At 46.7% G+C, this 13,255-nt stretch overlaps 1 protein-coding gene across 1 annotated transcript in view; it reads left to right on the top strand.

Moving 5' to 3' along the window:
• Nucleotides 1–13,255, top strand: part of XPNPEP2 (X-prolyl aminopeptidase 2) — a 31,009-nt gene that overhangs the window by 7,710 nt on the left and 10,044 nt on the right. The window contains exons 6-14 of the mRNA XM_036443241.2: nucleotides 99–185; nucleotides 1,083–1,229; nucleotides 4,773–4,874; nucleotides 5,534–5,615; nucleotides 5,868–6,063; nucleotides 6,804–6,893; nucleotides 11,118–11,227; nucleotides 11,935–12,012; nucleotides 13,120–13,191. Coding sequence (XP_036299134.1) covers nucleotides 99–185; nucleotides 1,083–1,229; nucleotides 4,773–4,874; nucleotides 5,534–5,615; nucleotides 5,868–6,063; nucleotides 6,804–6,893; nucleotides 11,118–11,227; nucleotides 11,935–12,012; nucleotides 13,120–13,191 — 964 coding nt within the window. The remainder of the gene's footprint in view (nucleotides 1–98; nucleotides 186–1,082; nucleotides 1,230–4,772; nucleotides 4,875–5,533; nucleotides 5,616–5,867; nucleotides 6,064–6,803; nucleotides 6,894–11,117; nucleotides 11,228–11,934; nucleotides 12,013–13,119; nucleotides 13,192–13,255) is intronic.

Below are 13,255 nucleotides of genomic sequence, written 5' to 3'. Positions count from 1 at the left end.
GAGGACACACATGGCAGCACTGTGACGGCAGAAACCTGGCTAGAGGGTCTGGGGCTGGCCCTGGAGGTGACCTTTGTTCCTTGCTGTCTTCCCTTAAGTTGGCAGTATTCCCATTGTCAACTGGCTCCTCACTGAGACTCCTGCTGGAGGGCATGTGGGCTTTGACCCCCTCCTCTTCTCCATTGGTAAGTTCTTCCTTCAGTCCCTGTATTTGTCCACACCAATGAGGATGACTCAGTTTCCCTGGGATGTAAAGAAGCATAGTTTGGTAGAAGGAAGGGCAGGGAGACTAAAGACATAGTGTTTGAACTTGTGCTTGCAGAATATTTTGTAACAAGAATGTATTCATGAATTTTGTAATGAAAATATATTTAAAAGAATGAATACAGACTTTTTAAAGAGACCTAACCTAGAAGACTCAGGGAACTATTAAGATCTAGCAGATGAATAGTCTAAGATGTCTTTGAACCCAGAACAACCCTTTGGGACCTGGAACTCCACCAATTAGGGCACTAGAATCACTTACTTGGTAGCCCTCTTCTGGAAGGCAGCTTAGAAGGGTCAAAGGAGTTGAGAGGGCTTCTGAGTAAAGAAGCATAGTCCTCCAGCCTCCCCCCCCCCCGCCCCCGGAATTCAGCTCCCTAGGTTCTGGCCAGCCTGACCCCAAGGATGAAGTCCTTGTGAATATGTACTAAAGGCTCCCACTTCAGTAATTGCTTTTTTGACAGCCTTTCTGATGGCCTAAACATAAGCATTCCTTTGGGATATGACATTGAAGCTCAGTCAAAATGGAGAGTACCAAAAGAGGGCCCCACATCCATTGGTACTTAATAAGATGAGCTTAGCCAATTGGCTATGAACAGTATTTTAGCGGACTAAGGGAAATTAGTCTTTGAAAGTGGAAAGAGGAAGGTAAGAAGACAGGACTCAGGAGGGCCAGGCTGCTTGGACAGGCTCTGGACAGCTAGGGCTACAGGAGCAGAGCAGGAGACAGACTAGATAAGAATTAATTGTCCCTGAGTCACAATTTTTCCTGAGGTTTAAGTGGGCAGGGGACAAGTGACTCCTTCCTGTCTTTGCAGGCACCTGGAAGAGTTATGACACAGCCTTCCAAGGCTCTGACAGAGAGCTGAAGCCAATCACAACCAACCTTGTGGACCTGGTATGGGGTTCAAAGAGGCCTCCAGTTCCAAGCGAGCCCATTTATGTCCTGCAGGAGGCGTTCACAGGTGAATCCTCAAGCCAGCTCTCCTTCCCAACATGTAGCAACACAGGCCCCTGCTACTGCTACTTTAAAAAAAAAATTGTCCTGTGAGGTACCAAAGCAATAGTTCTCAAAACTTCATGCCCACCCCAATTGCCTGGGATGCTTGTTTAAAATGCAGATTTCTGAGCCCTCTCAAATGTGACTCAGAATCAAAGGTCCTCAGACCATATATAGAAAATGCTGGAATAAAGGAGTGTTAGTATTTGAAGCAATAGGAAGCAGGGAGAGAGAAAACAAGGGGAATCAGAGAAAGATGAAAAATAACACACCCTTTTGAAGAGAGAAAAGACACAATGTGAGTTGCTGATGTGGTATTGGAGACCAACTCCCTTTGACTCATTCAAACTTTGATTTCCAGCGCTCTTGTGATGAGGAATTTAGATTTAAGGTCGCTGGATTTGGGTGGGCCAGGGTGGACAAAGGCAGTAAATAAAATCAGGGTCAGTGTGTGGCACAGATTAAGACTCAAGTTTCAGCTGGACTACAAAAGAAAGTTAAGTGACCCCAAAAACTCTAACATCAATAACCTTAGCCCTGCTGACACCATCTAAATATGTCATAAATGAACAGTGTGCTCTATGATTCTTGTAAGTAATGACTAAAATCCTGGCGGGACCAGGCTACTTACTGACTATGAATCAGAGTCTTGGCCACCATCACCTTCTATCTTCCCAGGAATTTTGAACGGGCCAGTGGACTTGGATTCCTAGCAATATTGGGCAATCTGAGAGGCCCCTTTTCACTTGCAGGTCCATGCACATTTGTTGTTTGGAGATGAGACAAAAGAGCAGGAGGGAAATTTCAAAATAGCAGCTCTGATGAAATTTTAAAATTGTGTCCAATTTTCTTTATCCATTCTGATGTAACTTGCAGAGTCATTCTTTCTGCATCTTGGCAGGTTTTAAAGAAACTTTATATCCAAGGCTGTTCCATCAAACATAAAACTTATCTGGTTCAGATAAAGAAGGGCACGGTTATGTCGGGAAGGGGAGGGGATAAAGAAGAAAACCTCCCAGAAACTGGGAGACAATTTGCATGAGTTTTGTCACGTCCCAAGGAAGAGCCATCAGGCGCCAGAGCTGGGCCTGGAAGCCCAAAAATAAAGTTCTTGAGTCTCTAAAGTTATACAGATGAGAGATTGTTTCTCTAACAATTCATTAAAGGGCAGAGGGAGCAAAATAAAGAACTTGAAAAGTTGGTTACTCAAAGATACCTGTATGTATCAGATTACTTTTTGTTTTGTTTTGTTTTGTTAATCCTCACTCGAGGATATTTTTCCATTGATTTTTAGAAAGAGTGGGAGGGAGAGGGCGAGACAGAGAGAAACATCAATGTGAGAGAGACACATTGATTGGTTGCCTCCTGCACGCACCTTGACCAAAGCCAGGGATCCTGCAACCAAGGCGCATGCCCTTGACTAGATCCCTCCAGTTCTCGGGCTGACACTCTATTCACTGAGCCAAACCAGCTAGGGCTGTATCAGACAATTTAAATTTTCTTTCATTATTTGTCTCAAAAATTATCACATTCATAAACCTTGAAAGCATAATTCTGGGTGAAAGAAGCCAGTCAGAGAAGGCTCCATATTGTATGGTTCCATTTGTATGAAATATCCAGCAGAGGGTGGAATAGGGAGAGACTGCATAAGGGCTATAGGGTTTCCTTTGGGGATGATGAAAATGTTCTGGAATTAGATAGTAATGGTGGTTGCACAATCTTATGATTGTTCTTAAAGCCACTGAATTGTACACTTTAAAATTGTTATAATGGTACATTTTATGGTACGTGTATTTTACCACATTAAAGTAAAATAAATCTTGGAGGGGAGTTTGGGGGGGGGGGGGAAGGAGAAACAATTGTAATAATCTGAACATTAAAATTTTATTAAAATTAAAAAAAAAATAAACCTTAAAAAGTACTATACCCAAGTTGGGGGAAATGAAAAGGGGGGAAAAAAGGTGTGATACCCAAAGCTTTGATTCTTGTTGAATTGTTTTAGCTTTTGCAGTTTTTTTTAAATGGCATCCAGTTATTTATGCTAATCTCTGAGCCCAACCAGGACCCTATTAAGGGGTTATGACCTTCTACGGGTAAATTCCTAACCCTGTGTAGAGGTAGGTTCTTTAGAGGGAGCAGGAATAAAAGATGAAAACTAAAGTCCTAGGACCAGGATAGAAGCATCCCTGAAAGTACAGCTCTGTGACACTGAATTTAAGGACAGGTTTGGAGACTGACAATGTTAGCAATATAGTTCAGGGTCTGTATAGATTAAGAGTGTGAACCATGTAGTCAAACCAACTGGGTTAAAATCTCAGCTCCACCCCTTGCCAGCTATAAGACCCTAGATAAGTCACTTTGCCTCCTCTAAGACTCTGTAAAATGGACCAAGTAAGAATTAAAACAATGTATACAAAATGCCTAAGACCAGATCTGTGGCTTATTAAGCACCAGGGTTACTGCAGGGAAGACACTTAAACATGGCCCAGTCCTATTCTTTTGCCCTTCAGCGAGGGCTGCTCTCCTGCTCTCTGTTCTGCATGCATATTTATTGATCAGAAAGTTGTATCAGACTCACTATACCCCAGTACACCATTCTATGCGCATTACAAATATGCATTCATGCTGAAACTGGTTTGGCTCAATGGATAGAGCGTTGGCCTGCAGACTGAAAGGTCCTGTGTTCAGTTCTGGTCAAGGGCATGTGCCTTGGTTGCGGGCACATCCCAGGTAATGGGTGTGCAGGAGGCAGCTGATCGATGATTCTCTCTCATCGATGTTTCTAACTTTCTGTCCCTCTCTCTTCCTCTCTGTAAAAAATCAATAAAATATATATTTAAGTATATTCATATATATATATATATATATATATATATATATATATATATACACACACACACACACACATACATTCAGGGTAAAGGGAGATAAATGGTGGCAGAAAGAGACTTGATTTGGGGTGGCGAACACACAATACAATATACACTTGAAACCCGTATAATTTTACTAACCAATGTCATCACAATAAATTCAATAAAAAAAAATTTTAAATACAAGGAATCCCCAAAAATGTATACTCACTTCAGCCTGATAGCTCAGTTTTGAGAATGAAATGCATTTTAATAAACACTGCCTTTGTAATTATTCAATGTGAATGATACATTTTGGGGTGACACCCTATATATGAATTCATTTGATCCCCATAACAACCCTAATGATGCTATCATTATGATCTATTCTCATTTTATACGTGTGCAAAATAAGACACAGAGCTGCTGACTCATTTGCCCAAGGTCACCCAGCTAATAATGGCGGAGCTAGGATTTGAACCAGGTAGCATGGGTCCAGAGCCCATATCCCTAAGGACTGCACTAGTAGAAGTTTGTTTAAAGAAAGAGTTCCACTGCTTTTAGAGAAATGAAAAACTATTGCTCTAAGGGAGCCCCCTCAGAGAGTATCAAAGAGAAGGTATGCTACTCATGCTTTCTTTGTGCTCCTTTGCTTCTAGGGAGCACCTGGCAGGAGAAAGTATCTAACATCCGCAGCCAGATGCAGAAGCATCGCAAGGCCCCAACTGCTGTGCTTCTGTCAATGCTTGATGAGACAGCCTGTGAGTACACATGTGGGCCACTGGCTTCCTCCAAACCCCCAGCCTCCTGGACCCTGCAGTGTAGGACTCCTCCCCCAGCCACCAGGTGCCCACCACTTCTGAGAGTTCTTTGGCCATGGCCTATGTGAACTAAGGGGAGAGGGAAGGAGATCATATCTGCTAAATAAAGCAACAAGGAAGCCCAGGGCAATCTGGGGCCAGCCCCCAGGCCACTGGAAGAATGGCCTGAACACAACAGCAAAGGTTTTTGTCTCATGAAGGGGAAGAAGCTCAGTAAACACCTCCCAGCAGCCCCGCCCCTATCCCATGGTATTCACCCATCCAGCTTTAGCACCCAGTGAAGCTCTGTTCTGTCCCTGTGTGGCTCAGGGCTTCTTATCTGACCCCAGCTCTAGGCTTCAGGTAATCTGGGAACTCCCTGAAACTGTGTGCTTACTTCTGGCTGGGCATCTGCATCTTTCTGAGAGAAGGGTCCATAGCTCTCATCCTTGCCTCAAAGACACCGCAACCCCCAAAGACTGAGAAATATGCAAAGATAGATGAAGCAGGGGTGCTGCTGGCAATCTTTGGGGTGCCAAAGGAAATAGTGCGGCATAGGCATCAAATGTGCTGGCTTCAGGCAGTTCAACCTCATACATAGTCCCTTTCCTCCTCCCCAGGGCTCTTCAATCTGCGCAGTAATGACATCCCTTATAACCCCTTCTTCTATTCCTACACGCTTCTCACGGACTCGTCCATCAGGTACGGCTTTTCTTTGGCTTTCTGTGCTGGACTCCCTCCCATTTCTACCTCTCACTGTTCCACCACTTACCCTGCCACCATATGCAGCCTTTCCATGAACTTGGAGTTTTTCCTGACCCTTTGACCGCTGTTCCCACCTACTCCAAACCTGGTCTACTCCCACTCCCTGGCCTCTAGCAACAAAGGGCCTCGGATCCTTTGCGTTGTCCTTAGAGATTCTCAGGACCTTCCTGATCTTGCCTCCCTACTCAGATTATTTGTAAACAAGAGTCGCTTTAACTCCGAGACCCTGCAGTATCTGAACTCCAGCTGCACAGGACCTATGTGTGTGCAACTCGAAAATTATAGCCAAGTCTATGACAGTGTCCAAGCCTACGCCTCAGGAGCTGTGAGGATCTGGATTGGGACCAGCAATACTATGTATGCATTTTACAACGTGATACCCCAGGTGGGTTTGCCAGGCCCCAGCCCTGATAAGTCCCTCAGCCATTCAGGGAGTTGGTCAGTCAGAAATAATGCAGTGAGTCCCCTTCTAGGCCTTCCTGGGAAGAGAAGGAATAAGAAAAATCAGTTGTCTGTCCACAGAGAATTCAGAGATTGTCAAGGAGGCTAGAGAGAGTACATGTGTACTCAGCTTGGTAGAGCAGAGGCTTTGAGAATGCCAAGCCTGAGACAGTCGTGGCTTTGCCCCAACTGGTTGTGCAATGACCTTGGACAACTGACTTATCCAAGCTGGACCTCTGTTCCCTCACCTGTAAATGGATAAGAGTCCCAACCTCAGAGGAGTGGCTCTGAGGAGTGGCTCTGAGGTGCTATAGAGGAAGTAACACATGTAAAACACAGTGCCTGGAGCACAGTAGGTGCTCAATAAGTGATAGATGTTAGGATATGATGGGCAGGAAACTCACTGTCAGAACAGCCCATCAACTAGTGGGGGCCAGGCTCTGATCTGTCCCAGAGCACCGGTGGGATCCAGAGGCAGGGAGTGATAGAAGGACAGAAAGGAGGGAATGTTAAGGTGGCCATGGAAGACTAGAAAAGGCCTGAGTAGCCAGAAAGCACACAAGGAAAAGTCATTGCCACCACAGAGATGGGCAAGTCTCCCTTCAGTAGGGATTTCTTGTCGATCCATTTCAAACACACTGTCCCTTGGAAAAGGTTCTCAGACATCTTCTCTGCCCATGACAGGGTAAAGTCATAGCAGAAACCTACTCCCCAGTAATGGTAACCAAGGCGGTGAAAAACAACAAGGAGCAGACCCTCCTCAAGGACAGCCACGTAAGTCCATGGGAAGGCAGAACAGCCTTTTCAGAGCTCCCAATCTTAGGGGTTAAAAGGGGACCCTGCAGGGGGAGCCTGAAAAGCCCCTTCAATGAAACGGAAGTGGACACAGAATTCCTAGGTATAAGCCAGTGCTTTACTCCCTTACTCCTGGCATGGTACAGTGGTTTAGAACACAGGCCCTGGAGTTAGGGTATCAGAGTTCAAACTCCAGCTCACCTCCTAGCTGGGTGACCTTGGGCAAGTGGCTTCACTTCTCTGTACCTCAGTTACTTCATTTGTAAAATGAGGATTAAAATAGAAATCTACAGCCGAAATCAGTTTGGCTCAGTGGTAGAGCGTTGGTCTGCGGACCGAAAGGTCCCAGGTTCGATTCCGGTCAAAGGCATGTACGTTGGTTTCGGGCACATCCCCAGTAGGGGGTGTGCAAGAGGCAGCTGGTCGATGTTTCTCTCTCATCGACATTTCTAACTCTCTCTCTCCCTTCCTCTCTGTAAAAAAATCAATAAAATATTTTTTTAAAAATAGCAATTTACAGCATAGGGTTTTGAAGAATAAATAAATGTATAATATATTAGAGGCCTGGTGCATGAAATTCATCCACGGGTAGGGTCCCTAGGCCTGGTTGGCAATCAGGGCTGATTTGGTTCCCTGCCTCCCCACCTCCTACATCCCTCACCACCTGTGCATTGGCACTGTGAGGTTCCCCCTGCCTCCTCCTTCCCTCACTCCCTCAGTGCCCTGCTGGTCACCCACCATGTTCTATGTCACCCCCTTGTGGTCAGCGCACATCATAGTGAGCGATCAAACTTGTTTTCCTGGTCAAAAGCCTGAGGGGACACTTTGCACATTAGCCTTTTATATATATATATAGATACTATACTATCTATGATACACTAGAGGCCCAGTGCATGAAAGTCGTCCATGGGGGGGTCCCCTCAGCCCAGCCTGCACTCTCTCCAATCTGGGACCCCTCGGGGGATTTCTGATGACTACTGGTCATTGGACATCCCTCTCACAATCTGGGACCACTGGCTCTTAACTGCTCACCTGCCTGCCTGCCTGATTGCCCATAATTGCCCCCCACCCTGCCCAGCCTGGTCTCCCCTTACTGGCCCCCCTCACTGGCCTGATCACTGTTTATTGACACCCCCCCGGCTTGGTCACCTCCAACTGCCCCCCCTCCCCCAGCTGGTCACCCCTCGCTGCTCCCCTCTGCTGGCCTGGTTGCTCCACGCAGCCTGCTGCTCAGTCATTTGGTTGCCCTTCACTAACCCCCCTGATAACCTGGTTGCCCCACGCAGTCTGCTGCTCATTCCTTTAGCCACTCCTCACTAACACCCCTGCCGGCCTAGTTGCCCCATGCAGCCTGTTCTGTCTATCCATTAGATTACAATGGTCACTTAAGTTTCTATTATTATAGATGTGTACATAAAACGCATATGTTACAATGTCAATAATAAGTCATCTCTTGATATCCACAGGAGATTGGTTCCAGGACCCCCGCAGATATCAAAATCTGCAGACTCAAGTCCCTTATGTAAAATGTTCTAGTATTTGTATACAACCTACACACATCCTCCCATATACTTTATTTATTTATTTATTTATCCTCACCCGAGGATAATTCTCTATTGATTTTTAGAGAGAGTGGAAGAAAGGGAAAAGACAGAGGGAAATATCAATGTAAATGAAATACATGGATTGGTTGCCTCCTGCACCCCCCCTTAACCAGGGCCAAGGCCAGGGCGAGGGAGAAGTCTGAAACAGAGGTATGTACCCTTAACTGGAATGAACCCAGGACCCTTTGGTCTGCAGGCCGACACTCGATCCATTAAGCCAAACCAAATAGGGCTCCTTCTATACACTTTAAATCATCTCTAGATTACTCATAATACCTAATGCAGTGCAAATGTGGTGTAAATAGAGAGTAGAGCAAAAGTAGATTTACAGTTGTGAGTACATGAAATACAGTTTATTCTTGTATTATTTATTAATGTATTATTTTGCATATGAAGATCTGTCAACCGACTTTTATTCCACCTTGTAGTTGTTATACTGTATTGTTTAGGGATCGACTTTCTGAAAACTTTTTCAAATACTTTTGATCCATGGTTAGTTGAATCCGTGAATACAGAGCCTGTGATTACAGAGAGCTGGCTATACCAGTTAAATGGGGGGAAGGGGAGATGTCCCTCAGCCCAGCCTAAACCCTCTCCAATCTTGGACACCTTGTGGGATCAGGCCTAAACCAGCAGTTGGACATCGCTCTCACAATCTCGGCCTGCTGGCTCCTAACCGCTCACCTGCCTGCCTGCCTGATTGCCCCTAACTGCCTCTGCCTGCCTGATCACCGCTAACCATTCTGTCTGCTGGCCTGCTCACCCCCAACTGCCTTTTCTCCTGGCCTGATCACCTCTAACCGCCTCTGCCTCAGCCCTGCCACCATGGCTTTGTCTGGAAGGGCATCTGGAAGGTCTCCTGGAAGGTCTTCTGGTCTAATTACCATATTACCCTTTTATTAGTATAGATAATTACATAGTATATAAATGTATATACATATAGTTAAATACATATAATGTGTATATAGATATAAATATGTAATTATACAAATATGTGATAATCAGATGAATTATATAAATTTGTAATACTATCTAATAAAAGATTAATATGAAAATTGACCATCACTTCAACATACAAGATGGCTGCCCCCATATGGACACAAGATGGCTGCCACAAGATGGCCAGCAGGGGAGGGCAGTTGGGAGGGACCAGGCCTCCAAGGGAGGGCAGTTGGGGGAGATCAAGCCTGCAGGGGAGGGCAGTTAGGGGTGACCAGGCCAGCAGAGGAGGGAAGTTGGGAGGGACTCAGGCCTGCAGAGGAGGGCAGTTAGGAGCAATCAGGCTGGCAGGGGAGCAGTTTGGCATCAATCAGGCTGGCAGGGGAGTGGTTAGGGAGTGATCAGGTTGGCAAGCAGAAGCAGTTAGGGGCAATCAGAAAGGTAGGCAGGCGAGCATTTGGGAGCCAGCGGTTCTGGATTGTGAGAGGGGTCCCATATTGGAGAGGGTGCAGGGTGGGCTGAGGGACACTACCATCCCCTCGTGCACAAATTTTGTACACCAGGCCTCTAGTTATATATAATTATATACATGTAATTGTTATATTAAATGATATATGTCTTGCTTTGAGCACATTCCAAGTGTTAAATAAGTGTTTGCTGTAATTATTTTCTCACCCTGGCAAGAGGATGACCCACTCTTTTGGATATTCCCAATAAAATAAGGATAAAGCACCTCATTTTAAAAAACTTTTTCTTATGGAAAATCTTAAACATGTGTGAAAATTGAGAAAATGGCATAATGATTCCCATACACCATCTCTGAGCTTCAACTGTCATCAATTTTGACCAATTCCATTTTTGTCTGCAAACCTTTATTCATCTCCTCCACTCCCCACCCTCTGCTGCTGGGTGACCTTAAAGCAAATTCCAGATATTATATCCTTTCTTCTGTCAACACGTCAGTAAATACCTCTAAAAGATAAGGACTCTTCAAAACATCACTACCCTGTGATCACATACATAAACACTAACAAGAATCTCTTCATATTATCAAACTAGTAGCCCTGCACATGAATCTGTGCTCCAGTAGCTCTCTGTGGGGCCTGGCTGCTCTGCACCTGCTGCCCAGAGTCTCTCTGAGGCCCAGAGGCCTATCTGTGGCTGGGGGTGGAACGCTCCCCAGCTTGGCCAGAGGCCCATCTGAAGCCTGGCACGGAACACTTGCCTCGTCACCGGGGCAACGACGCAAGCATCCCGTGCCACCACCCCCCCCCCCACACACACACACACAACTTCCCTGGCCACTCTGTGTCCGCTGCCCAGAGGCCCTCCATGGCCGGGATGAAACACTTGCATGATGATGAGGCAAGCATTCTGCCAGGCCGCTCATACTGCTCACTCTCGGCAGCCCCCCTCCCCCCAGGACTGGGGGACACTGGCAGGGCTGAGGACTGGGTGCCACAATATTGTGGCTATGGGCACCATTATCTTTGTGACAGAGTGATGGTTAATTTGCTTATTAACCTTTTATTAGATAGGATAGCTGGTGAAACCCTCATGTTCTTAAAGTTCAGTTCCCAGACCAGCTACCTGGTCCCATCATCCCAGAGCCTTGATTGAGATTGTTCCTCAGCCGGTTTCTCTGCTTGCCCTGTTCCAGGTGCAGGATGCCGTGTCGTTGATCCGCTACTTGGTCTGGCTGGAGAAGAACGTGCCCAAAGGCATAGTGGACGAGTTCTCTGGGGCAGAGCTGCTGGACAAACTCCGAAGGTGAAGGACCACGGCTCTCCTTTTTGGCTGACTATCTTTTAATGTGGCAGTCGGGGAGGGAGGAGGACTTGGTCTCCATACTTTGGGGGGAGGAAGTCCCTCCTTGTATTTGGGGGCCTCTCTGGAACTAGGAGTGATCATTCTTGGGTGGTCCTGGAGCTGGGCAGGGAGTGTTGAATGACATTCTCCAACCCCAGCTGACAGTAGAACAACTTCAAGGGCCACAACCCAATATCATCCCCTAGTGTCTGCTTCAGGCATAGCCCATTCTCCCTGGGGATAGCTGGTTCAGGTTATTGGCCCCTGGACCACTTGAGAATATTAAGATGAAGATGGAAGTTTCCTGAGAATACCAAGTCATAGGCAGGCTGTAGGTTTCAGGTGAAGGATGCTGTTCCTGGGCTAGGGAAGTTTTTTAATATAAGGAACTAGGTTTCTTCACTCTTGTTTTACCATGAACATTCTGTGGGTCATACAGGCCTTGGTTTCCCCATCTGTAAAATGGAGGTGGAGAAGGAATAACTACTGTGTACAGTCCCTCCTCTGACCTTGAATGCTCTGTAAGTGGCAGGTCAGGACTTGGGAAGATAGAACCAAGAGGTGGGACTGGGAGAGTCTGGCTGAGGTAGAGGCAGCTGTAACCTTCATTTGCCTTTGTTAGCTATCTTGGGCCCATTCATGGACCATTCCTGCTTTGTACTTTACAGCGAAGGAAAGTTTTCTGCTGGACCCAGTTTCCAAACCATCTCTGCTAGTGGTCTGAATGCTGCCCTGGCTCACTACAGGTACTTCAGGAAAAAGAAATTTCTAGGGATCCCAGTGTATGAGCAGGGGGAGTGGGGTAGAGGAAGCAATGCTCTGGGACCTGAGTCCATATTTAAACTTTGAGGCATTTAGTACTGTGGGAGCTGGGGTCGGGGAGTGGGGCCTAGTGGGTAGGTTGGGGCGGAATGTCTCCTTAGAGTTAAAAGGCCTGAGCAATTTTCCCCCAAGAGGCTGTGACTTTGTGAGTACCGATGGCTAAGGCATCTGAAAGGGAAGCAGGGCTAATGCAGGATGCTTTTCCTTGGTGTTTTGTGAGTTATTTATGTTAGTTAATTCTTAAAGCTCCCAAGCACATGGAGAGAAAGGTCCATTTATTCAGCCTGAACCAACTAAGGTGGGCCCAAGATGTAGGCTGGCCAAATGTTTAACTCCATAGGACACAAACACCTGTAGGCCTGCCTGATGAAATTGTGGGGGCGGAGGGGGTCAAGCTGACCGGCTGCCTCAGCCTGGCATGGGCACAACAAGGCTAGGTCAGACATCCTCCAAGGACCAGCCTAGCTTATCCCATAATTCCCTCCATGGCATCTCCCAAGTCCTCGTCTGCCTTGGCCTAGGTAGGAATTCCTCGGCCCTACCAAACCTTGCTCTCCAGCCCAATCCTTGAGTATCTGCACCTTGGGCGCCTCAGGGCCCTCTGCTCTAGGAGGCAGCAGGAAGTTAGAGAAAAAGTCCAGGCCCAGCTCCCTCCCCGCTTTACCCTGTGGCTTTTGCAACTCCCTTGGCCCCTGCAGACTAGTTTCTCCTTATGTAAAAGGTGATGACTACAGTGGGTGCGCTCTGCGGTTCTCCCAGCCCCCTCATTCTGGGCTCTTTCCTTCTCTCCTCCATGGAGATCAGGGCCTTGCTTATGAAGTACAGGATAAACAGATACATGCTGAGGACATTAGTGGCAGAAGCTAAAGACTTTCCTAGGGCCCTTTGGGAGATAATGACTTCACCAAAGGAGTCAACCTGGAAGCCCAGCCCCCAGGGGTGAGGGAATTCCTCTGCTTTCACAGAGGACCCCCACCCCACCCAACACAGGGATAGGCTGCTCCTTTTTTCAGCATCTCTCCCCTTCTCAGCCCATCAAAGGAGGTACACCGCAAGCTGACTTCAGATGAGATGTACCTGGTGGATTCTGGGGGACAATACTGGTATGTAGCCCCCACTACGCTCTGGCCTAGCTGTTTCATCCCAGACATCCTGGGTGACCAATAG

The sequence above is a fragment of the Pipistrellus kuhlii genome, unplaced genomic scaffold (genome assembly GCF_014108245.1).
Source record: "Pipistrellus kuhlii isolate mPipKuh1 unplaced genomic scaffold, mPipKuh1.p scaffold_m20_p_19, whole genome shotgun sequence".
NCBI classification, from domain to species: domain Eukaryota; kingdom Metazoa; phylum Chordata; class Mammalia; order Chiroptera; family Vespertilionidae; genus Pipistrellus; species Pipistrellus kuhlii.
Note: the sequence above shows the minus strand (reverse complement) of the source record. Positions and strands in the feature narration are given on the sequence as shown.